The sequence below is a fragment of the Talpa occidentalis genome, unplaced genomic scaffold (genome assembly GCF_014898055.3).
Source record: "Talpa occidentalis isolate TD23 unplaced genomic scaffold, MPIMG_talOcc4v2.1 talOcc4.17, whole genome shotgun sequence".
NCBI classification, from domain to species: domain Eukaryota; kingdom Metazoa; phylum Chordata; class Mammalia; order Eulipotyphla; family Talpidae; genus Talpa; species Talpa occidentalis.
Window position 1 is genome coordinate 39366803 of NW_023601754.1, and position 26320 is coordinate 39393122.

The window sequence follows — 26320 nt, forward strand, 5'->3', positions numbered from 1 at the left end:
TCTTTTTTTTTTTTTTTAAAAGATTTATTTTATTGGGCCTCCCCGGTGGCGCAGCGGTTGAACGTTGGGTTGCGAAGCTGCCCGCAGCCTCTGCAGCACCGGTTCGATCCCTGGCTGCTCCCCGGCTGCTCCAGCCACCGGAGGAGGGCCCCACATGGCACGCAGACCTCTCCTACCACCTGCTGCTCCCCTCAGCAGTTTGCTTCTGTGCTTCTGTCCTTCTGCCTGCTCTGCTCCCCGCTCTGGCTCTGGTGAATTCTCTCACCCTCCCGTGCTTCTGACTGTACCCACTGCTTGTATGAATGAATGAATCAATCAATCAATCAATCAATCAATCAATCTTTTTTAAAAAAGATTTATTGGGCCTCCCCGGTGGCGCAGCGGTTGAGCGCTGGGTTGCGAAGCTGCCCCGCAGCCTCTGCAGCGCCGGTTCGATTCCCGGCTGCTCCCTGGCCACTGGAGGAGGGTCCCACATGGCGCACAGACCTCTCCTGCCGCCCGCTGCTCCCCTCAGCAGTGTACTTCAGTCCTTCTGCCTGCTCTGCTCCCCGCTCTGGCTCTGGTGAATTCTCTCGCCCTCCCGCACTTCTGACTGTACCCAGTGCTTGTATAAATAAATAAATGTTTAAAAAAAAAATAAAATAAAAAAAAGATTTATTTTATTTATGCATACAAGAGCTGGGGTACAGACCAGAGGTGCGGGGGAGTGAGAGGATTCACCAGAAACAGTGTGGGGAACAGAACAGGCAGACTGACTGAAACACACTGCTGAGGGGAGCAGCGGGCGTGATAGGAAAGGTCTGCTGAGCCAAGTGAGTAGTAGCTCCCTGGCCAGCGGAACTCATGCTGCAATGGCTATGGATTGCTTTATAGTGCGGTGCTTAACTCCTTGCGCCACCAGGAAGGCCCCAGCGCTAACATTCTTATTCAGGACGTTTTGACAATGATCTGTCACTGCGTCTGGATGGTGCACCACCATCATACGGGACACAGTTACAAGGCGGATACCCACTTAAGCAAAAGGAAAGACACAGCCTTAGTTTCCCATGATTTAGTCATAAAGGCTGTCAATGTCTGCATGTCAGTTCACACCCCTCCCCATCCAGGAACAGATGCAGATGAGCGTTACAGCCATCTTTCTTTAGAGAAACTGGTAGAAACTCAAGTGTAAAGTCATCTTTCCATAATATGGAAAAGTGAGAAAGGTCTGTTTTGTTTTTTAAATATTTATTTATTTATTTATACAAGCACTGGGTACAGTCAGAAGCACGGCAGGGTGAGATAATTCACCAGAGCCAGAGCGGGGTGCAGAACAGGCAGATGGACCGAAAACACTGCTGAGGGGAGCAGCAGGAGGCAGGAGAGGTCTGTGCCATGTGGGACCCTCGCCGGTGGCCGGGGATCGAACCAGCACAGCAGAGGCTGCAGGCAGCTTCGCAGCCCAGCACTCAACCGCTGCACTACCGGGGAGGCCCAGGTCTGTTAATATTTATTAATACTATCCTTTTCAGCAGAAATTTTGCTATGTAATCCTTTAACCAAATGACGTTTTCCTCATTCAGCTGAAACTACCTTATATTTTTCATGTCTACCAAGACCTATTTTTTTCACTAGTCATTTTTTGCTGTTTCTACATTAAACCATAAATTGATAACATTAATAGCTTCACTGTATGTTAATACTACATAATACAAGGCCCCCTGACTTTTTCCGAGTTTTATTGGCTAATCTAAGTGAATTTCCTTTCTATATATTTATATTTTTAAAAGATTTATTTATTTTTATACAAGAGCTGGGGTACATGCTAGAGGCATGGGAGGGTGAGAGGATTCACCAGATACACTGCTGAGGGGAACAGCAGGTTGGACAGGAGAGAGCTGCTGCGCAATGTGGGAATCTCCCTGGCTGGCCAGGAATCGAACCCGTACTGCAGAGGCTGCAGACAGCTTCAGAGTGCTGTGCTCAACCCACCGGTGAGGGCCTCCTTTCTATATTAATGAAGATTTCTCAGATTACAAAACTATCATTTGGGGGCCTCCCCGGTGGCGCAGCGGTTGAGCGCTGGGTTGTGAACCTGCCCGCGGCCTCTGCGGCGCCGGTTCGATCCCCGGCTGCTCCCCGGCCACCGGAGGAGGGTCCCGCATGGCGCGCAGACCTCTCCTGCCGCCCGCTGCTCCCCTCAGCAGTGTAGTCCTTCTGCCTGCTGCTCCCCGCTCTGGCTCTGGTGAATTCTCTCACCCTCCCGCGCTTCTGACTGTACCCAGTGCATGTATAAACAAAAACAAACAAACAGATAAATAAATAAATAAACATGCCTCTATTAAAAAAAAAAATAAATAAATAAAATAAATAAATAAACAAAACTATCATTTGGTTATTCTAATAGGCATTGCCCTGAAACATAGCAAGCCTTTGCATTTGTACAAATTGTCCTTCAGGGTGAGGACTGAATAATTTGAAGTACATCCCCATTTAATACCATTATATTTGAGAAAGCTTTGTTAATGGGTGAATAAGAAAATTCCTGTTAATGGGCTGAAAATGTATTCCCTCAAAGTTCCTATGTTGAACCACTAATCCCCAATGTGATGGTGTTTGGGGATGGGTAATTAGGTTTCAGTTAGGTGGTGAGGGTAGGACATTTAGGATGGGAATGGTGCCCTTTTAAGAAGAGGGAGAAAGCAGTCTCTGTGCATATGTATGAGCCAAGGGAAGGCCAGGAGATACACAGTGAAAAGATAGCTGTGTGTGAGTCAGGAAGTGGGCCTTTATCTGGGACCACCTTGATCTTGGCACATCCTAGCCTCCAGAACTGTGAGAAATAAACGCAGTGTATAAGTAACCCAGTCTATAGTGTTTTGTTGTATTGCAGGTTAAGAGGATCCCTTTCCTGCTTAATTGTATCCCAGTCAGTTATATATGCTCCTAGTGGATAGTAAAACAAAGACACTTCACTAGGAAAGCACAATCCCAACTCCATTAAGAAACTCTGATTTGGGGGGCCTCCTTGGTGGTGCAAGCGTTAAGATGCAACCAATGAAGTTGTCCACACACTGCAGTTTGATCCCCTGCCAGGGAGCTACCCACATGGCACAGCAGACCTCTCCTGACTTGCCCACTGTTCCCCTCAGCAGTGTACTCGGGTCAGTCTCCCTGTTCTGTTCCCCACTCTGTCTCTGGTGAATCCTCTCACCCCCTCACATCTCTGGCTCATACCCCAGTTCTTGCATGCATAAATCAATCTTTTTTTAAAAAAAAATTTTTTTAAAGATTTATTTATTTATTCATACAAGGACTGGGTAGAGTCAGAAGCGCGGGAGGGTGAGAGAATTCACCAGAACCAGAGCAGGGAACAGAACAGGCAGACCGACAAAGTACACTGCTGAGGGGAGCAGTGGGCATGGCAGGAGAGGTCTGCCCGCCATGTGGGACCCTCGCAGGTGGCCGGGGATTGAACCAGTGCTGCAGAGGCTGCGGGCAGCTTCGCAGCCCAGCACTCAACTGCTGCGCCACCAGGGAGGCCCAATAAGTAAATCTTTTTTAAAAAATGTACAAAGGACTTGAATACACTTTTCAAAGATATAAATGTGGTAAGAGCAAATAAAAAGGTCCTCGACATCCTTAATCATTAATGAAATGCAAATCAAAACTACAATGTGATACCACTTCACAACCATGAGGTTTTACTAAAAAACAATAAAAGGAAATACTAAGTACTGGCAAGAATATGGTAAAACTGGAAATCATGCATTGTTGGTGGGAATGTGAAGTGGTTCAGCATTGTGCAAAACAAAATGGCAGTTCCTCAAGAAATTAAACATTGGGGCCTCCCTGGTGGTGTATGGGGTTAAGACGCAACCTATGAAGCAATCCTTAGCCACTGTTCGATCCCCTGCCAGGGAACTGACCCACATGGCGCAGCAGACCTCTCCTGACTTGCCCACTGCTCCCCTCAGCAGTGTACTTCGGTCAGTCTGCCTGTTCTGTTCCCCCACTCTGTCTCTGGTGAATCCTCTCACCCCCACCCCCACGCCTCTGGCCTGTACTCCAGTTCTTGTATGCATAAATAAATCTTTAAAAAAAAAAAGAAATGAAACATTGAATTACTAGATGACATAGTAATTCCACTTTTGTGTATATAAACAAAATAGCTAAAAACAGGGTTTCAAAGAGATTTGTACATCCATGTTGTTATTCACAATCCAAATAGCCTCCAACAGGACAGTGACTAAGCACAATGTGTAACAGACAATGAAATACTCAGTTTTCAAAATGAATGACATTTTGATAATGGCTACATTATGAAGGAACCATGAAAATATTTGCTAAATTAAGTAAAATCACTTTATATGTTAATGATGCAAATTTCAGTTATTTGTGCAAACACAAATACTTAACTTTATTTCCCTTTCATATACAAAAAGCATAACAAGGTTTTTTGTTTTTACTTAATGTCTTTTTTTTTAGTGGCTTAAACAAGAGTTTAATTTTATAAAGGAGTCTGAAGCACAAATATCAACTCATAAACTTGAAATTAGTAAAATATTATATGTCAATTATACCTGGATTAAAGAAAAAGAACCTCTAGATAGGCCCTTTTTGGAATAACTTGCAGTGAACCTGACAGCAAATCCTGTGGTTGAACCTTCAAGCTAAATCTAGAATTTAATGTTTCTATCTCCACCACTTCCACCTGTGAAAGTCATCGCTCACAATATTTAGTAAAAGCATGTTAAAAGTAATTGTAGTAAAATACTTGGAGAAAGCATATTTGCAGTTAGAAGTAATTTATTTTTATACTTAATGAAATCCACCTAGCTTGAGGGTAAATGGAATTTGTCAACCAGTTGATCTGAATGAATATCCTTAAGGAAACTTTAAACTTACATTCCTTGACTTAGCCATTTTTTTTTCTCTCTAGAAAATGTGTAACACTGCCTAATTCACTTCTCTACCTGCAAAGGTCGACAAGACCTCACTTTATTTCTTAGACCAAGAATTCACCCATCAGCTCCCTGAGATCTGCATTCCTTCCCCACCCCCAGTCTAATAGAACCCTAAAGATTGAATGGCTGTAGCTCCAGGATCTGGGCTCTAAACGAGAGCAAGCATCCACTTTTAATTTATTTATTTATTTGTTTTAAAGATTTATTTGTTTATACAAGCACTGGGTACAGTCAGAAGCGTGGGAGGGTGAGAGAATTCACCAGAGCCAGAGCGGGGAACAGAACAGGCAGACTGACGAAGTACATTGCTGAGAAGCACCCACTTTTTTAAAAAGTTCCTTTGCAATCGACTTTTTAAAGGAAACAATGCTCTCTTCATTTCTGTTCCATATTAATTCTAGTTTTACATTAAAAATCAAACTTTAAATCATTTATCAATTCAACTATGCAACCTTTGTCCTATCAAATCTTCAAAAATAAATAAAACTATGATGCTCCAGGAAGATCTAGTCTTTTATTGATAAGGGCTCTCCAAGATACAATCCCAGTCTTACATGAAATGATAGCATTTATTATAATTTATCACACACACCCATACAAAGCTCCGAATCAGTTTCTCCCTCTCAAACTGCAACACTTTCAAACATTCGTATACTTGCTCTCTGCAAAGTCAGCCTCACCGCCCCCTCTTTCCACTCAGGAAATGACTTCAACACAGAAGCCCCAGGCACAAAATAATACCAGCAATTTAGGCAACCCCTCCCTTTGGGTCTGTCAATTAGCGACTCCCCTGGAGTCCAATCCCGCCGCAGATTCCTGTTGTCCTCTTCGGGCTCCCTAACTAGCCCCGGGACACAAAAACTCCAGCCCCACAATTCCTTTTTGCTGAGAAGCCCAAAGCCAAACGCACGCCTGAACAAAGGCAAAAACTCCTCGGGTCTGACCTACTCCCACAAGTCCGGACGCTGCGGCCGGGCGCCGGCTGCAAAGAAAGCGGGACGAGTTTCCAGCGCCCGGCCGCCGCGCCCCCTGCTGCGAACTACATTTCCCAGAAGGCCGCGCGGCGCGGATTCTCTTCCCCGGCGACTCGCACGCCTGTTCCCGAGCCCGTCCAACTCCTGGACTGCCTAGGGTGGGTCCGAGAAGGACTCGCATTTCAAACGCGACCCAGTGACTCTCCTTGGGAACCACCGTCCGCGGCTGAGCCAGACCCCGTGAGGGGTTGGATAAGGAGGGTGCGGTCCTAGCGGCGGGGCCGCAGCGAAGTCCCGCGGGGAATCCTGCGGCTCGGGAACCACCTAGTCCCACCACAGTTACGTTTCTGACTACATTTCCCAAAGGACCCCGCGGCACGGCGTGGTCTCGCGTGACTTCGGGCGCAAAGTCACGCGCTGGCGGGACCCTCGTTCTGCACGGCAAACTGTCCCGGGGCTGTGGCGGGGCTTGCTGGGGAAGCGGCGAAGCCTGAGGTGAGGAGGCCGAGCACGGGGCGGGGCCGGAGCCTGACTTTGCGTGGCGGGGGAGGTGAGATTGCAGGTGTGTGGTTGTGTGTGTGGTTGTGATTGGCTGTACCTGTGGCGAGTGTGTTTCCTCCGACTACCAGGGGCAGCACTGTCGGGAGCCCCTGATGGTGCTGTGGTGACCGGACGCCGCCGGCGGGGGCTCTGTGTGTGTGTGTGTGTGTGTGTGTGTGCGTGTGTGCGTGTGTGTGTGTGTGTGTCCAGTTGGGCATTGTGTGTGGGTGTGGGGAGCTTGCGACTCAGTGGTTGTGAGCGTTGGTCTCTGGGTGTGTGCTTGTGCAATTGCATCCTGTGTGTGTGTGTGTCCAGTTGGGCATTGTGTGTGGGTGTGGGGAACTTGTGACTCAGAGGTTGTGAGCGTTAGTCTCTGGGTGTGTGCTTGTGCAACTGTATCGCCATGGACTGCAGAGTACAAGTGGGGTACCTGTGAGTGCCTGGGGGGGTCTAGCGTGGTTAGTGATGGAAACTTAGAGTAGAAAATTCAGGATGGAAGCCACACAGGCCAGGAATTGGAAGTGGGGTTAGAAACGATGAACCAGTGGTTAAACCTGCAGTGGGAGAGAATTGGGGTCATCATCACAAAGAAACACCAGACCTTACAGATGAGCCCAGCCAGACCTTGGCAGTCACAGACTCCATAGTAGCCAAAATTCCACAAAGGAATGGATCCCCCAAAGAACTCTCTCTAAAGAACAACTCCTCCTTGTGCAAAACTCAGGTCTTGTTGCAAGGCTGGGCGCCTGTGTCTATGCAGGTTTCTCTTCCATTCTTTTTCCTGATAAATCCACCCTTTTAAAATGCAGCCTTTGCTGTTTGCGTCTATGCAGACATCTTTTTCCTTAGAAAACTCACTGCTGCTAAGTGGGGAACTGCAAAAGACCTTCTCAGAGGGAGCCCAAGCACCCTGCTCTCTCACTGATGCCCACCCATCTGAGCCCTATCAGTTAGTATATTTGTAACCATGTGACTGTGCATGTGTGTGGTGCCTGCTACAGTGAGGTTATGACTGATGGCCTCTTGGGAAATGTGTGATTGTGCTTAGGGGGCCAACTGAGGCTGTTCCATGGGTGGTGGGTTCCCACTAGTGTACATGTTCTCCATGGCGATATTTGGTTGTGCTTGTGTGATTTGATAAACATATGCTGTGTTTTTTCAATGGTGTATACTTCTCTAGGCATTTAACTGTAGTTTGCCCCATTTTTTTGGATTAGACAGGAGAGGTCTGCTGCACCATGTGGGTCACCTCCCTGGCCCAGCATCAAACTCAGGCCATAGCAGTGATAGCGCTGAGACTTAACCCTTAGGCTACCAGGAGTTCCAACATGTGTATTTAACAATAATATTACAGTAATATTTCCAAATTCTTAAGTTCATTCAGTTTGCAAAAGTACAATGTATCTAACTCATGCTGCAGCAGCCGTGGATAGCTTCATAGTGCTGCGTCTTAACCCCTTGAACAACCCAGGAGACCCCTTCACCCTTTAATTTTTACAATCTATTGATGATGCTTGTCTGCAACAATTATTACTGTGATGTTTACTAAGTGATGATTTTCTATTTTCCTCATTTTTCTACATTAGTCAATTGAAATTCTACTGTTAAAAAAAAGCTGTCCCTGTCTCAGTTGGGATCTGGTCCATATATTAAGTAAAACTTAACAGTGCAGGGCCTCTCCGGTGGTGCAGTGGTTGAGCACCACACTGTGAGGCTGTCCGCAGCCTCCGTAGCGCCAGTTTGATTCCCAGCCAGCCAGGGAGAAACCCACATGGCGCAGCAAACCTCTCCTGTCTCTCCCACTGCTGCCCTCAGCAGTGTGTTTCAGTCTGCCCGTTCTGTTCCCCACTCTGGTGGATCCTCTCACTCTCTGGCGCCTCTGACCTGTACCCCAGTTCTTCTATAAATAAATAAATCTTAAAAAAAAAAAAAAACCTTAACAGTGCATATGATGGCGTGTATAGTATGCTTCCATTTGTGTGGGGGAAAAACCCACAACTTATGTCTTTGTGTATGGGCGTGTGTGTGTATAGATATACACATATATACAAATTGCATTCTCCAAGCCATATCAGGTTGTCCAGATTTATCCTGTTCCAATCAAACCATAAGGTTTCTGGATTTGGGGATAATAAAAGATTTGTTCCTTCTCACTAATATCCTGGAAGTGTTTGTGTGGGTTGAATAAAGGAATATGGTCATTCTGGAGGCTGTGAGGCAAATGGATCTGACGTAACTTCTTTTGCCTCTCCAGCTCTGCCTTTTTCCAAAAGAGGAGCCCCAAAGAGGACTGCTCTTCTTTTGCACATATCAAAGTCATGGCTCAGGTGAGTTGCTTTCCTTTTGCACCAATAGAATCAGTTTTACCCCTAGTATATGCAGATGTTTATCTTCTCTCTCCATCATCATGATTTATTTTTAAAGATTTATTTATTTATATTATATTATTTATTTATTTATGTATACAAGAGCTGGGGTATAGACCAGAGGTGGGGGGATGAGAGGATTAACCAGAGACAGAGTGAGGAACAGAACAGGCAGACTGACTCAAATACACTGCTGAGGGGGGCAGTGGGCAAGGCAGGAAAGGTTTGCTGTGCTATATGGGTAGCTGCCTGGCCAGGGGTAGAACTGGTGATGCAGTGGTTATGGATAGCTTCATAGTGCTGCATCTTAACCCCTGTGCCACCAAAGAGGGCCCTCCATCATCATGATTTTTGGTGTCTTTTTTTCTTTTTTTTTAAAGCTTCAGGCACTTGAGTTGTAAACAGTGCTAAATTTCTTTTACCTCTGCCCTAAAGTCTGTAATAAGCCAAAAGTTTCTCTCTTTGTAGAGATATTTATAGAAAAAATAAGTGGTTAAGATTATCATTATTGGAAAAAAGGCTACAGTGTCTGACTAAAGATCTTAACAGTTAAATATAACTGTTAGTGGTTCAATAACAGGTTTCTTTGAAGTGGTCTTTTTTTTTTTTTTTTTTAAGATTTATTTATTTAAGGGCCTCCCTGGTGGCACAGCAGGTTGAGTGCAGAGCTGTGAAGCTGTCCACAGCCTCTGCTGTGTGGGTTTGATTGATTCCCAGCCCACCAGGGAGCTACCCACATGGCTCACCCGCTGCTCCCCTCAGCAGTGTATTTCACTCAATCTGCCTGTTCTGTTCCCCACTCTGTATCTGGTGAATCCTCTCACCCTCCCATGCCTTGTCTGTACCCCAGTTTTTGTATAATTAAGTAAATCTTTAAAAAAAAGATTTCTTTATTTATGCATACAAGAACTGGGTATAGGCCAGAGGTGCAGGGCAGAGGTTCTTTGTGAGAGGATTCACCAGAGATAGTAGGGAACAGAGCAGGCCGACTGACTAAAATACACTGCTAAGGGGAGCAGCGGGCAAGACAGGAGAGATCTGCTGTGCCATGTGGGTAGCTCCCTGGCCGGGCATAGAACTCATGCTACGGAGGCTGTGGATAGCTTCATAGTGCTGTGCTGAACCCCTTGTGTCACAAGGGAGGCCCTCTTTGAAGTGGTCTTAATCTGATTAAAATTCATCAGAAATTGCTTATGCTTTTCATCAAGAATCCTTATTTGGGGATCTCCCTGGTGGCGCAAGGGTTAAGAAGCAGCCTGTGAAGCTGTCTGCAGCCTCTGCAGCACAAGTTTGATCCCTGGCTGGCCAGGGAGCAAACCACATGGCACAACAGACCTCTCATGACTCGACCGCTGCTCCCCTCAGCAGTGTACTTCGGTCCATCTGCCTGTTCTGTTCCCTGCTCTGTCTCTGGTGAATCCTCTCACCCTCTCCCCTCCCACACCTCTGGCCTTTACCCCAGCTCTTGTATACATAATAAATAAATCTTAAAAAAAAAAAAAAGAATCCTTATTTGTTGCAGCAAAGATAATATGGATTAAATAATGTAAAAATAGTTTGACTGAGAAACTATTTTCCAAACAGTGTTGGAAAAAAAATTTTTTACACTGGTTAAAAGGATATCCTTTCATACCTTGACTCCCATTTTCTCCTTAATAACCCAGTGCCTTTCCCAATTCCTCCTTCCTGAAATATTTCTGTTAGCTATTTGGAAAAAGAGAGAGATGGGGCTCACATGTATTGCTGGCTTATGGTATAACAAATATTGTGCTAGGAGTCTGTATATATTATTTCATTTAAATTGGGAACTCCTCTCAACTGGATTTTGTACCTCCCTAGATTTGTTTGAATAATGGAAGTGCCCCACTGTACACTGGCAGTTCTGTCCGGAGGGAACAGAATGGCATGGAAGCACAGTGATTCAGGCCTGTTTGTTTGTTTACATTCCTCCACTGTGCTCCAGACATTCATCCCCAACTCTATGTTTGCTTTTCTTCACTCCTCTACCTTGTTTTTTTTTTTTTAAGATTTTATTTATGTTTGCATAGTAGAATTGGGGTGTAGGTCAGATGTGTGGGAGGTGAGAAGATTCACCAGAGTAGGGAGCAGAACAGGCAGATCTACTGAAATACACTGCTGAGGGGAGCAGCGGGTGCAACAGGAGAGGTCTGCTGTGCCACGTGGGTCAGCTGCCTGGCCAGGGATTAAATTTAGGCCGAACTCAGGCCGTAATGGTGATAGCACTGAGATTTAACCCCTAGGCCACCAGGGAGGCCCTACCTTGTTTTTTTTTCCCTCTCTGTCCTTCACAAATACACTTCTTTTTATTAATCAGTTCATGACCTGGTTGCGTTCTAGGAGTCAGTGATGTTCAGTGATGTGTCCATAGACTTCTCTCAGGAAGAATGGGAGTGCCTGAACGATGATCAGAGAGATTTATACCGAGATGTGATGTTGGAGAATTACAGCAACCTGGTTTCAATGGGTAAGGTCATCTGTCCATCATAATTCAGATTCTGCACTTAGAAAATCTGCTGCTCCAGTCTGAAATGCTCACCTGTTTTTCAAGTAACTAGTTGGATTTCTGCATCCTGTTCCCAGAGGAATGTTTTCAACATTGTAGAATTAAAAGAAGACGCTGTATTAAGTTACAGGGGAAGTTTCGAGACCTCTTTTGTTTCATAAATCTAATATACTGACCATTTCTTAATAAGAAAGTGACTAGATTTGATTTGTGGGATTTTCTTATCATAAACTTTTATCTCGTTACTTCTTTTGTAAGCAGGATATTCTGTTTCTAAGCCAGATGTGATCTCCTTCTTGGAGCAGGGGAAGATGCCCTGGTTGGTTGACAGAGAACTAACAAGAGACCAGTGGCGAGGTAAGTGAGGCACAGCAGGTAATGACTCAGCTGGTCAGGGAGAAATTGCACCTCTGAAATGCTGTTTGGGAACCTCCCCTCAAAAGCTTTAGGCCTCTTATGCAAGAGTAAATCTTCTCAGCGTGAACTTTCAACTAACCTTACCTTTCCCCTTACTTCACATTCTGCCTCTTTTCTTCACTTATGCTTCTCTCCCAATTCTAACCAGAGAGATTAGGGACAATTTCTGGGTTTTGTTTTGTCTGTTTTTCATGCCCAGACCTCCAGACAATCCTGCAGCAGCAGCACCAGCAGTGGAAGCAGTGCTGAGGTGTTTAGAACTAGGAGGGAGGGGACCTTCCTCTCCATTAGAGGAGCTGCAGAGTGAATTCCCATTGCCTATTTTGTTTTCTCTGATGTCCTCCTGCCAAACATAGGCACAGTCCCAGAAAGTCTGTAACAAAGAGAAGTGACTAAAACCCTAGCTTTCTGGGCCTCCCCGGTTGCGCAGGGGTTGAGCGCTGGGTTGCGAAGTTGCCCGCAACCTCTGCAGCGCTGGTTCGATCCCCGGCTACTCCCCAGCCACCGGAGGAGGGTCCCACATATGGGGCGCAGATGTCTCCTGCCACCCGCTGCTCCCCTCAGCAATGTGCTTCGGTCCTTCTGCCTGATCTGCTCCCTGCTCTAGCTCTGGTGAGTTTTCTCACCCTCCCGCACTTCTGGCTGTACCCAATGCTTAGTATAAATAAATTAAAATAAATCTTTTTTTAAAATAAATAAATAAATAAAACCCTAGCTTTCTGACTGGGAGATTAGGACAGCCCCAGGGAACAAGAAAATCACAGAGGAATGAGCTCAGGAAAGTAACTGTTCATAAAGTTGTTTATGAACTCCTGAGCTCACCCTAGACTTGTACATAGGTGGATCTGATCCTTAACAGCAGACCAAAGACTTCGAGAATTGAACTTGAGAATCAAACACTTTTCAAATTCCAGACTGGCTCTTGAGTGGTGTATATACAGGCCAGGTCCAAGTCACGCTGAAAGGCTTTGAAAACTGTTTAGATCTTTCAACTTGAATTGGATAGAGTTGATATCTATTAAAACCAATATCCAGGATTCAGTCCAAAATCACTCAGTGTCTGAAGAACAAACAACTTATCAGCTTCTATGGAACAAGGTCATCAACAGACATCAAAATCAATGTAGCGGTAATGATTTTAAAGCAGCTTGAACAAGCAATCATATATATTCTGGAAACTAGTGGAAAAATAGAAAGTCTTAGCAATAAATAAAACTAGAAGAGATGAGAAGAAACATGGAAATTTCAGAACTGAAAAATATAATAGCCAAGGTAAAGAAACTCACTGGATAGTCTCAGTAGGAGAATGAAGATAACAGGGATATTAGTGAATTTGAAGATTCAGCAAAAGCAGTTAGCCAATGTGAACACCAGAGAAAACAAAGACTGAGAACTTAAAAAGAGTACAGCCTCAGGGGCATATCAGTCAACAACGGAAGAACTGTCAACCCAGAATTTTATGTCCAGCAAAAACCCTTCATGAATAAAGTTATAATTAAGAAAAGCCATATTCAAGTGTACTTGGCAGATAAGACTGACCTAAGTGTCCCTCTGGGACTAGGCAGTAGTAGGGACAGTGGCTGATGAGGTAGTCTCTACCCTCTCTCAAAGTTATAAGCACTTACCAAGTCCAGGAGTCAGCTCTCATAAGAGAATGCAGATCCAGTGCTACCAGGTAATCCGAGCTTTCGAGGAAAGCCAGAAATCCACATTTCTGTATTTAATCTCCTGATATCTCAGGTTGGCAACTAATTCAAACCTCAGATAACTGGGAGGCAACACCAAATACCAGTATGTGAATAGAATACAACCTGATTCATCAGGTTTTTATTTCTGTGAAAGTTTCTCTTTTTCTTTGAGCTTCAGAAATTTTGCCAAGATATACCCAAGTTAAAATTCTTTTCCTCATAAATTCTGCACAGAAGAAAACCAACTGAATACTGAGTTTTCTTCAACCTGGAAATTTGTCTTATTGCTAGTTCTATATCATCACTGTATTCTCCTCTTGGAACTCCTATTTTGCAATTATTTTATTTTCTGTTTAATTTTCCTTCTGCATGACTATCACCAGTTTTTGGTTGCCATTCCTATCCTTTCCCTTCTGAAAATGTTTTCTCAAGAATTAATTTTGGGCCTCCCTGGAGGCACAAGGGGTTAAGATGTAGCACAGTGACGCTATCCACAGCTGCTGCAGTGCAGGTTTGATCCCTGGCCAGGGAGGTGACCCACATGGTGCAGCAGACCTTTCCTGTCTCGTCCACTGTTCCCCTCAGCAGTGTATCTCAGTAGATCAGTCTTTTAAAAAAAAAAAAATTAATTTTAGTAACGATTGACTTCATACTATGAAATTGGAAGATTTAACTTAGTTTACATCCTCTTCACTTAGCTTACAAAAATAATTATATCACAATTCTTTACTTAAATTATTATTAATTTCCTTTAATAAGTGGCTTTTTAAAAAAGATTTATTTATTTATGCTTATAAGAACTGGGGTGCAGACTAGAGGTGTGGGGGTGGGGTGAGAGGACTCCCCAGAGACAGAATGAGCAGAACAGGCAGATCCACTGAAATACACTGCTGAGGGGAGCAGCGGGGAGACAGGAGAGGCCTGCGGCACCATGTGGGTCAGCTCCCCGGCTGGGTATTGAACTCATGCTGTATTTTCCTATTTTAACTGAAGTTTCATTTCTTCCAAACTAGAAGAGCGTGAGTGATTGCTTTCTTATTTTCTTTCAGTCCTGGAATCAAGATGTGAGACCAAGAAATTATTTCTGAAGAAGGAAATTTATGAAATACAGTCAGCACAGTGGGAGATAATGGAAAGACTTACAAGACATGACCTTCAGTGCCCTGATTTCAGAGATGACTGGGAACGTGATGGCCACTTTGAGAAACAGCATGACACACAGGAGGGGCGTTTCAGTGAATTGACATTCACCCATGAAGACATGCCCACTTTCAGTCAGCATCCATCCTTTGCCTTACAGCAAATTATTAACAGTAAAGAGAAATACTGTGCAACTAAAGAATATAGGAAAACTTTTAGACAAGACTCTCAGCTTAGAACACAGCAGATAATTCATACCACTGAGAAACCCTATGAATGTAAAGAATGTGGAAAGGCCTTCAGACATCCCTCTAGACTCAGTCATCATCAGAAAATTCATACTGGCAAGAAACCCTTTGAATGTAAGGAATGTGGAAAAACCTTTATTTGTGGCTCAGACCTTACTCGACATCATAGAATTCACACCGGTGAGAAGCCCTATGAATGTAAGGAATGCGGAAAGGCCTTTAGTAGTGGCTCAAACTTTACTAGACACCAGAGAATTCACACTGGTGAGAAACCCTATGAATGTAAGGAGTGTGGAAAGGCCTTTAGTAGTGGCTCAAACTTTACTCAACATCAAAGAATTCATACTGGGGAGAAACCCTATGAATGTAAAGAATGTGGTAATGCGTTTAGTCAGAGTTCACAGCTTATTAAGCATCAGAGAATCCATACAGGTGAGAAACCATATGAATGTAAGGAATGTGAAAAGGCTTTTCGTTCTGGTTCAGATCTTACTCGACATCAGAGGATTCATACTGGCGAGAAACCCTATGAATGTAAGATATGTGGGAAGGCCTATTCTCAGAGTTCACAACTTATTAGTCATCATAGAATTCATGCAGTTGAGAAACCCTATGAATATAGGGAATGTGGGGAAACATTTAATTATGGATCACAACTTATTCAGCATCAAAATTTGTACTGGTAATAAACCATAGAATATATGAACTGTGTGGGAAGACTTAATTACACTTGGAAGCTATTCAACATCATAGGCTTGATTTTGATGATCATCCTCCTAATGGAATAATGTAGAAGCATCTTATTATTTGACTACAATATAGTCAACCTGAGAAAAATCATGCAGAATAATACCTATGAGTAGAGTATATTTTTGGAAGCCCTTTTATAAAAGGCTCATAGTTCAGTCTAGTACTGAAAATTCCAGCACTTCTGACACCTTTATAAACTTATCAGAGAATTCATTCAGAAATATAATCCTGTGATTTTCATTTTCTTTACACCTGAGAAAAATGACATTTTTTTATTTTTGAAGATGGTTTGTGATGTGTATATTTTACATAATTTAGACTTTTTATTGTAAAAATATTCATGAACGTCTCAGATCTTTTAACAGCTTTATGGTGTTTTTCTTGTGTTGTAATGTTTTGTCAAATCCCTATTGATAGATACTGTAGTTTTCTTCTGAGTTTTTCACTTATGCAGTTCATTTGTATCATGTCTTATTTTAATTACAGAAGTAATTCATGAATATATTTTCCCTACAAGAGACTTAAACATTACAAATAAGGCACACATGCATTTAACCATCCTTGTTCTCATTCTCCTCCCCTCAAGGAGTAATCACAATCTGTTTATTATTTATCTGACCTGATCATTTTTCTATGTCTTTTTCCATAAATGTCTTAGGAGGAATTAAATGGGGATACATAAATACCTACCTCATAATTTTGTGTGAGAATTAGAACACAAAGTGCTTACCCCTGTGCCTGTCATAAAATAAATAGATACCCACTGAATGTTCGTCATGCATATTATAGTCATCATTTTCTTTTTCTTTTTTTAAGATTTATTTATTTTTATACAAGAGCTGGGGTACAGGCCAGAGGCGTGGGAGGGTGAGAGGATTTACCAGAGACAGAGTGGGAAGCAGAACAGGCAGATAACCGAAATATACTACTTAGGGGAGCAGCGGGCGTGACAGGAGAAGTCTGCCACGCCATGTGGGAATCTCCCTGGCCAGGAGGGAACTGAACCTGCACTGCAGAGGCTGAGCACAGCTTCACAGAGCTGTGCTCAACCTGCTGTGCCACCGGTGAGGCCCTATAGTCATCATTTTCATCAGTATTGCTTATTGAAGGCCAAGTGTTTTTACAAATCTTAACTTCTGGCAAGATATTTAATTGAAGAAATAACCTTTGAGAGTAATGAATTCCAACCATTTTCTTAGCACTTCCTGTGGAACAGGAACTAATCCTGGTATTGGTGGGGAAAGTAATGTATGGGAAGGATTTTATTCAGACTGGGATCCTTTTTGCTACTTCACATAGTACCTAATAAGAATAAAAAAATTGGAAAACGTGAGTGACACTGATGAAAAAGTGTGAATAGAAAACAGCATTATATTTGAAAAGTGAATATATGTGTATATTAAAAGACTTATCCAGATTTAATATGCTTTCTGATACATTTGAAAATTATTATTTTAGCAAAATAAAAATCACCAAGGGTCTCCCTGGTGGCACACAGGGTTAAGTCTCAGCACTATGAAGCTATTGGCAGCCACTGCAGCAAGAATTCAATCCCCAGCCAGGGAGCTGACCCACATGGCGCAGCAGACCTCTCCTGTCTCACCCACTGCTCCCCTCAGCAGTGTATTTCAGTAGATCTGCCCATTTTGCTCCCCACTCTTGTCTGGTGAATCCTCTCACACACACCAGCCCCCCCTCCCTCACACCTCTGGCCTAGATCCCAGCTCTTTTATGCATAAAGCAACAAAAAATAAATAAAATAAAAATTACCAATATTGACTCAAAGACATTAGAACTCTTGGGAGACTTGCAAACATAAAGAAAAAGAAAATTACCATGAGATACTATACTGTAGCCCTTATCCACAGCTTCACTTTCTGCAGTTTCAGTTACCTGTGTTCACAGTCTAAAAATATTAAATACAATGAGAAATTTTGAGAAACCACATTCACATAACTTATTACAGTATATTGTAATTTTTAGTTTTTAGCTTTACTGTACCTAATTTATAAATAAAACAATCACAGTTGTGTATATATAGGAAAAACAGTCCATGTAGGGTTCAGCTCTATCCTCAGTTTCAGGCTGCCACTGGGACCTTCCAGTATATTCCAAACAGATAAGGGGGTTTGCTGAGCTATTGCTAATGAACCACCAAACTCATTTCAGACCAAATTCAAGTGTTCAAGGAGCAATTTATTGTATAATAGGAATTGCATATTCCAACAATCCTGATATTAAAAATGGATTAAGAGGACACAAAAAAGAAGGCTGTTTGGGGGTATTACTTGTGAGGATATGTGCAAGTATACTGAAGAAAGTAGCAAACTGAAGACGTCTATCGGAAAAGTAGCTGAACAAGAACAATTGGAAGAAGCAAGTGGACCATGGGTTACTTTTGTACTGGACTCTCAAGAAGTAAGTGTGCAGAAGACTCAGGAGTTTTTAAAAGTGCAGATCTTTTGGCTCCAGGGAAATTTAGGGAGGGAAAGGAATAGTATGGCACAAAATAATTTACTCAGAATGTCTTAGGTGGGAATTTTTTAATTTAAAATATTTCCAGAGACAAGGTAACTAAACTCTATGGATAAATTTTCTTTAAAAAAGGATTTAAGGGACCTCCCCAGTGGCCTAGGGGTTAAGTCTCTGCACTATCACCACTGAGGCCAAAGTTCGATACCCATCCAGGGAGCTGACTCATGGTGCAGCAGACCTCTCCTGTCTTGCCTGCTGCTCCTCTCAGCAGTGTATTTCAGTAGGTCTGCCTGTTCTGTTCCCCACTCTGTCTCTAGTGAGTCCTCTCACCCCTGCACCTCTGGCCTACGCCACAATTCTCCACAAGGGTATACACAATTGGGATTACAATCCTGTGGCAATCAGTCACATCTCGAATTAGTTAGGTAAAGACTCTCTACAGGTCCACAGACCTCTGCCCTCTATTCAGCAGAAAGTACTTGTATATAGACCAGCCTCCATCCATTACCCCTCAAGAATGAGGAGCATTATATAGCTGGAGGAGGGAATAATCACTGGTCTAGTAACCATACTTCCTTGTCATTCCTCTGCTCCTGTTTACTTTTCTTGCAGACAAAACCAGAAAACCAGGCAAGACTGGCTGAAACAAAGATGGAGGAAGAAGTAAGACAAGAGTGAAGCCACAGCCTCACCATCATGGTGAAAAGCACACCCATCTGCGCCATGACATACCAGTCAAGACCAAACTTGGAAGAAAAAAGTGGTTTGAATGCAGCTCCTGGAAAACCCTGCTGCTTTCTTTGAAATCTTACTAAGGTAGAGTTTAGCCTCTCCCCTTCCTTAGTGCACCCCCATATAAGTCTCTGCTTCTCTCCAGTTGGAGGAGATGGCTTCGTGGCAGTCGTCTTCCAAGCCCTCAGCTTTGTGGGCACCTGATCCAACTTGATTTCCTTCCACCAACTCTTGTCTCTCATGTTTTGGCTTAAGAGTTGCAAGTAGCCAGGCATCCCACCCCCCAACTTCTTTGACACCATCACTGCTAATCACCACCACAGCACTTGGTGATGAGAAAAAGCGCCAGCACATGCAGCACTTCTGGCTCAGTGCTGCTAATGAAATATTTCTCCAGCTCCACACTGCATTGTTGGGTTCCTGACCCCAATTCCAGAGGGTGTGTGGAGGATTTCCCACAGCAACAGGCAATTCTCAACACCAGGAGGGGGTCTGAAAACACAACTCTTGACACTAACATCAGGTTCCACAGGTTAAGGGTTTAGTTTCCCAAGACTATGATCCACTTTACCACCAAGTGCAAGCCCCAGGCTATCTGTGCTTCCCACCAACATGCCCTAAGGATTTCTCTTTTCTAGAGCTGGTTTAACGACTGTGTTAATCATTTCTTTTTTTTTTTTTTTAATTTTTAAATTTTTCAAAGAGATTTATTTTCTTTTTTAAAGATTGATTATGCAAACAAGAACCAGGGTACAGACCAGATGTGCAGGAGGGTGGGAGGATTCACCATAGACCAAGTGTGGAACAGAACAGGTGAATCCACTGGAATACACTGCTGAGGGCAGCAGCAGGTGAGACAGGAGAGGTCTGCTGCGGCATGTGGGTCAGCTCACTGGCTGAGGACCTGCGCTACCAGGAAGACCCCATGTTAATCATTTGTACCCTCACCTCCAGGTTCTGGTGTTGGGATGCCTTCATCCCCAATTTTCTACTCTTAGCCTCCCTCAACTACCCTTCAGACTTTATTTACAATTAAAAGATTCCACTACAGACACATTCAGAGAAATAAAATGTCACATACTCAGTCAACCTCATTAACTCACAGGCCCCTACATTTTCAGCCCAACACCCAATTCGCTTTATAAAACTCTCCTTTACAAACCGCCAGTACTCACACTGGCATCATGTCAATCACAAAGCTATCACACCCACTGCAAAACTTGCACCCAGAACCACCCTAAAGACAGTGACTTATGACAGTGCAGTTCTAAGTCACAGAACGCCCTAGTTGTCCCCATGCAGTCACAGTCATGCATGTGCCCCTTTATTTTTTTTATACATTTATTTATTTATTTATTTATTTTTGTGGGACCCTCACCGGTGGCCAGGGATCGAAATGGCGCTGCAGAGGCTGCGGGCAGCCTCTCAACCCAGCGCTCAACCGCTACGCCACCAGGGGAGGCCCCCCTTTATTTTTTTTAAGATTTATTTATTTATGCATACAAGAACTGGGTACAGGCCAGAGGCGTGGGAGGTAAGAGGATCACCAGAGACAGAGTGGGGAGCAGAACAGGCAGACTGACGAAATACACTGCTGAGGGGAGCAGCGGGCGAGACAGAAGAGGTCTGCCGCGCCATGTGGGTAGCTCCCTGGCCAACCGGGGATCAAACTCGTGCTGCAGAGGCTGCGGATTGCTTCATAGTGCAGTGCTTACCCCCTTGCGCCACCAGGGAGGCCCGCACGCGCCCCTTTAATGCGTTGGTCCCCCCAGCTCCTGGCCCTGCCGCCGGGAGCTCAGCACAAAGAGCCCGCGAGCGCCCGGCCGGGCCGCGAGTCCCGGGGCCTGAGGCTCCGCCCCCGCCGGCCGCCCGCGCCTGCGCACTCGGCGCGCGCCGCCGGCCGCCCCGCGACCCCGCAGAGCGCCTCGCCCGGCCCGGGGGCTGCAGCCTCTCCCCGGCCGCCGCCCTCGCCTCCTCCCGGCGTCGCGGAGAGACGGCGCGGGCCCCAGGTGAGCCACCCTGCGGCCGAGGCGCGGCGGCCGGGAGAGGCGCGGGAGGGCGGGGCGCGCCGGGCGCTTCAGGCCCCGGGGGCTGCGGGACGCGGCCGGGCGGTCTCTGCGGCGGGTGTGGCCGCCGCCCCCGGGGCGTGGGGGGCCCGTGGGGGGCGCGGGGGACCGAGTGGGGTGCAGAGGCTGCCTCGGGCGCTGTGACTCCGACCTGAGCGTCGGGGCCTCGCCGCGCGGGCCGGCCGCGGAGAATGGCCCCCACTTGGCATCCGAGCTCCAGGGGCGCACCCCCCCCCCAGCAGAGGCCCCGCCGGGGTCCTGGGGTGACGAGCCCCGCGGGCAGCACGCGGGGGCAGTGACTCTCGGGCTCGGTGGAAGTTGATGGTTGACCATTACTGGGGAGCGGGGAGAGGACGCGGAGGGCAGGGGCGGGGTGGCGAGCGGAGCAGGAGCCACAGGGAGGAGCACCAGAGCAGCAACAGAATTGAAAAAGGAAGAATTAAGGGTGCCTGCCTCTCCTCACCCCTAGCCCTGCCTGCGCTCCTGGGAGTCCACCTTTTCCAGCTCCAGATGCACTCACATAGCTCTGAGGATCCCACTGCGGGTTTCAGAACAAGCCTCCAGCCTAGAGAGTCTGCGAGGGGCGGTTCTCATGCGGCCGTCCCGACCCTGACCCTGGCCCTGGCCCTGGGCTGCCTCTAAGTCTGGGGAGGAGCAGCAGCCCTTATCCTTTGCTCTGCATTTGCATGGGTCCTGGGGGCTGCTGTGGTGGTAGGGCCAGGTGATTTGGCTGGAGTAATCTGCTCTCACGGAGGGCTTGCTGTCTTCCCCATTCCTGCCAAATTTTAGAGAATGCCTTTTTTTTTTTTTTTTAAGATTTATTTATTTATTTATTTATTTATTTATTTATTTATTTATTTATAAAAGCACTGGGTACAGTCAGAAGCGCGGGAGGGTGAGAGAATTCACCAGAGCCAGAGCAGAGCAGGCAGACTGACAAAGTACACTGCTGAGGGGAGTACAGAGAGGTCTGTGCCCATGTGGGACCCTCACCCGGTGGCCGGGGATCGAACCAGTGCTGCAGAGGTTGCGGGCAGCTTCGCAACCCAGTGCTCAACCGCTGAGCCACCAGGGAGGCCCCTACTTTGTTTTTTAAGTCAGATATACAAATGACCTATAACAGGAGTTCTTAACCAGAGTAATTTATTTATTTTTTTAGTTTAAATTTTATTTTTATATTCCCCATACAATTACAACCCCCTTATTTTGACCCCAAGCCCTCCTTTCCCCGTCCCCCACCCCCCATAGAGTGTCTCTGGTTCATAGTTGTTTGTTGATTTTGATATTTTCTTTCTTGTAGTTATTCTTTTTCCTGGTCCCTTATTTAAGTTCTCTAGATTCCTGCTATGAGTGAGACCATACGGTATTTTTCTTTTACTTTCTTTAACCAGAGTAATTTAAATCCATTTGGATTCTTCAGGAAACCAGAAATCCCTTTAAATTGTACATAAAACGTTACAGCCATTTGTTAATATGTTGTTTTTTGTTTTCTGGGACAAGAAGCTTACAGTTTAATGAGATTATCAAATATGAACCTAGGAGACTCAACGAATGTCAGATATGAGAATGTTCTTTGAAATAATCTTGTATAAAATTATTATCTGACAAAAGGAAGTGATCAGTCACTTCACATGGTGTGAGTTTGTTGTTAATAAATCGTATGTCAGTCCTGAGAAGGAAAGATGGTTTTAAATAATAATCATAACATTGACTATATTGAGCAAGATGACTTAAGAAATTTTTAATTATGTGTGAATCCCTTTTTAAAATGTAGGGATTTGTAAGACGCTTTGTAGTTGGAACTGGAAATAAAGTCTGAAGACTAGCTAGGCAAATAATATATTAGATAATCAAAGTGAGGATTCAAACCTAGGAAGCGGTCCAACAGAGTTTACTCTGTGAGAGCTGTTCCAATAAACACAAGTTTGAATTTGGCTTATGTAGGCAGAAGCAGTGTAATTATTCTTGATAGTAGGGGCCTTTCGTCCTAAATTGGCCTGACATAAATACATGGTGATGCGAGGGGAAGGCAATGTGGGATTTAATTCCTTCCTTCCTCAAGAATGCGCCTCAGAGTCTGAGACTGTGTACTGTTCATTTGTTTGGTTCCTTGGTTCCTTGGTTACCAGTGGGTGTGAAAAAACTGGCTTTAGCTGCAGGCATAAGATTTTGTCTGGCTGTTTCAGACATGCAGATGCCTTTGCTCTCTTGCCTTGAGAGCAGTAGCTGAGGTCTGCAGAAAGTGTTGTAGTATGTTCACAGCGAGGCTTGTATCTAATAGGAAACTAGTTACTCCGTGAAGAAAGGCAGAGAAGCAACTTTGTACTTTGTTTCTGATTTGGGAGTGCCTCTTACCATGACTGTATTCATTCACAGAAGAATGGTGATGGTAAAGGTAGCTTTTTTTTTCTTTAAAGATTTATTTCTTGGGCCTCCCCTGGTGGCACAGCTGTTGAGCGCTGGGCTGCGAAGCTGCTCGCAGCCTCTGCAGCGCCGGTTTGATTCCTGGCCGCCAGCAAGGGTCCCACATGTTGCGCAGACCTCTCCTCGCAGACCTCTCCTCCCGCCCGCTGCTCCCCTCAGCAGCGTGTTTCTTCGTCATCCTGCCTGTTCTGTTCCCCGTTCTGGCTCTGGTGAATTCTCTCACCCTCCAGTGCTTCTGACTGTACCCAGTGCTTGTATAAATAAATAAATAAGGGGCCTCCCCGGTGGCGCAGCGGTTGAGCGCTGGGTTGAGAAGCTGCCCGCAGCCTCTGTGGCGCCGGTTCGATCCCCGGCTGCTCCCCGGCCACCGGAGGAGGGTCCCACATGGCGCGCAGACCTCTCCTGCCGCCCGCTGCTCCCCTCAGCAGTGTGCTTCGGTCCCTCTGCCTGCTCTGCTCCCCGCTCTGGCTCTGGTGAATTCTCTCACCCTCCCTTGCTTCTGACTGTACCCAGTGCTTGTATAAACAAAACAAACAAACAAACAAATAAATAAATGAGTAAAACATGCCTCTATTAAAAAAAATAAATAAATAAATCTTAAAAAAAAAAAGATTTATTTGTTTATGCATGCAAGAACTGCCACACAGGCCAGAGGTGCGGGGGCAGGGGGTCACGCTTCTGACTGTACCCGGTGCATGTATAAACAAACAAACAAACAAATAAATAAATAAAAAAAAAATGCCTCTATAAAAAAAAAAATATATGCCATCATGTAGCAGAGATTGTTCAACTTCTTGCCTATTATCAGATATTTGACTAAAAGTAAAGCTTGGTTATAAATTGTTTGATGATCTCCCCTGCATAGATCTTTTCGTAGACTTTTAAAAATATTTCCTAAGGATCATTTCCTAGAAATGGAACTTGTAGGTTAAAATTTTAGACATTTTATAAAATAAAGTGTGCCAGATCCTGTGCTATTACTTGGGGGGACTACAGCATCCAAAATAACTTAACGTTGCAATCCTTAAGTTGCTTCTTGCCTATCAATGTAGCTAAACCTGTACAGAAATAACTAAGATAAATGTGGGAAAAGTAGCTAAAGAAGTCAGATGGCGCAGCTGACACATTCCTGGGGAGGAGGCGTCATCCAATTACAGCAAGCATGTCGGGCTGTGACCAAATAGCACCAAATCCATGGGCTTTCTATGGAGATAAATGGATTTTATGTAATAAGCTTTGTACCTTGCCATTTTTATTCTCATGATGCTGATGTGAAGTGAGACCAGCAGGACGAGAAGATTCAGCAGCTTTTTCAAGGGCATCATGGCTAAAATGACTGGTTCAGAAGATAATCGCATAGGTCAGGAGGTCATGGGAGACTGCAGCCGTGAAACAGGGATTAGTTGGAGACAATTAGCTATTCTTTTTTAGGCAGAGCTCCAACTCATATTTTCACTTTTCCTCACCACATAACAGTTCATTTTCTAATGTTGTCATTCATTGTTTAAAGAGTTTTACTCATAGTTATAAAATAAACTGTTCACAGAAGTACAGAAAGTCAATGTCAAATGGATATGTGCACTTGGGCAGCTTTGTAGGGGCCCGAGTGTCAGTGAACAAACTTAGATCATAGAGTTGGTTCAGGTATTGGGAACAGAAATGCCAAAAAAGTCAGTAAAAACATAGCAGCTATTTTTAGGATAGTGAGCTTTTTTTCCCCTCCATGTTCAAGGCTGTCATCCTTGTGTCTGCTGAATCCAAACAGGGAAGCTTGGAAGGACATTCTGGTTTAGAGGATGTGGCCTCTTACGAGCCCTGGAATTTTTTTTTTTTAAGATTTATTTATTTATGCATACAAGAACCAGGGTATAGGCCAGAGGTGTAGGGGGTGAGAGGACTTACCAGAGACAGAGTGGGGAACAGAACAGGCAGATTAGCTGAAATATACTGCTCAGGGGAGCAGCGGGCAAGATAAGAGGTCTGCTGCGCCATGTGGGTAGCTCCCTGGCTGGGGATTGAACTCGTGCTGCAGTGGCTGTGGACAGCTTCATAGGATAGCTTCATAGGTTGCCTCTTAACCCCTTGCACCACCAGGGAGGCCCGTGCCCTAGAATTTTATGAGAAGGGTTGAGATTTGTCCAGACTCCCTCAGGTCTCCCTTGTGTGTATGTATGTGAAGAGGGGAGGTGAGAAGAGAGGAGCAATCACGTTATTTAAGGAGTTTTGAGGTTTGTCTGACCACATGGCCTCCTTTTCCTCTCCATAGCTCTGGCCCCTGTGAACTCTGCTTCTCCCAGCAAGTAAACCCCAAGGAAGACGGATCAGTTCTTGAATTTCTAAACGATGGCCCATGTGAGTTGCTGTCTATTTGTCCTTGTAAAACTATTGTCCTGTTCTGTGAACATTTCTTAATCCTAAAACTTCCTACCTATAAAAGCCACATCCAAGAACCTTCTCTCAGTTCCTCCAAATCCACTGAGGATGAGTAAGTGGGTCTTTTCAGTCATTGTTCATCTGTTCATTGAGTAACTCATCCAGCACTTCATCTGTGTGCTCAGTCTTCTGCTAAGGGCTGCAGTGGAGCAGAAATGAAATCCTTAAGAGAGGTGTTGGACCATTTTTTCTCAGTTGTTGAGAGATAGGTCCATTTGACCACTCATGGGAAAACTGAATTTTTCCAGACTTGAGTTTTCCAAGTATTTAAGATACTGTTGGTTTGCTGTTGGTTGCCCATAGCCTCAGTCTATGTGAGCGGTCTTGTTTTGTGAGACATTTACAGTTGAATAGTCTTGTATGCAGAGAGATCAGAGATCTTCTCTGGGGTTCCCTGAGTTTTATACTAGGAATAGGGTCCTATTGGTAGTGGAACAGATGTGCTGGTTGACAGTAACGTTACATCTTTGTGATTCTGGAAATATCTAGTCTTCATCAGTATCCTGCAGCTCAGGAATGCATACATTGAGGGTGGGCAAATGAGAGCGGGTGAAAGATCATCCTGATATGTAAGTAGCTGTAGCCCTCAGGATTGAG

At 44.8% G+C, this 26320-nt stretch overlaps 1 protein-coding gene across 3 annotated transcripts in view; it reads left to right on the top strand.

The window, feature by feature from the left end:
* The first annotated feature begins 6335 nt into the window (after positions 1 to 6335).
* Positions 6336 to 26320, top strand: part of LOC119248626 (zinc finger protein 14 homolog) — a 44347-nt gene continuing 24362 nt past the window's right edge. The window contains exons 1-5 of one of the 3 annotated variants that reach the window (XM_054697118.1): positions 6336 to 6415; positions 8715 to 8787; positions 11185 to 11311; positions 11609 to 11707; positions 14505 to 15509. In XM_054697118.1, the coding sequence (XP_054553093.1) occupies positions 8779 to 8787; positions 11185 to 11311; positions 11609 to 11707; positions 14505 to 15509 (1240 nt within the window). In that variant the 5' untranslated portion in view covers positions 6336 to 6415; positions 8715 to 8778. Of the gene's footprint in view, positions 6416 to 8714; positions 8788 to 11184; positions 11312 to 11608; positions 11708 to 14504; positions 16389 to 20739; positions 20810 to 25556; positions 25643 to 26320 lie in introns of those variants that run through there. The other 2 variants (XM_054697117.1, XM_054697116.1) reach the window with 2 other exon arrangements.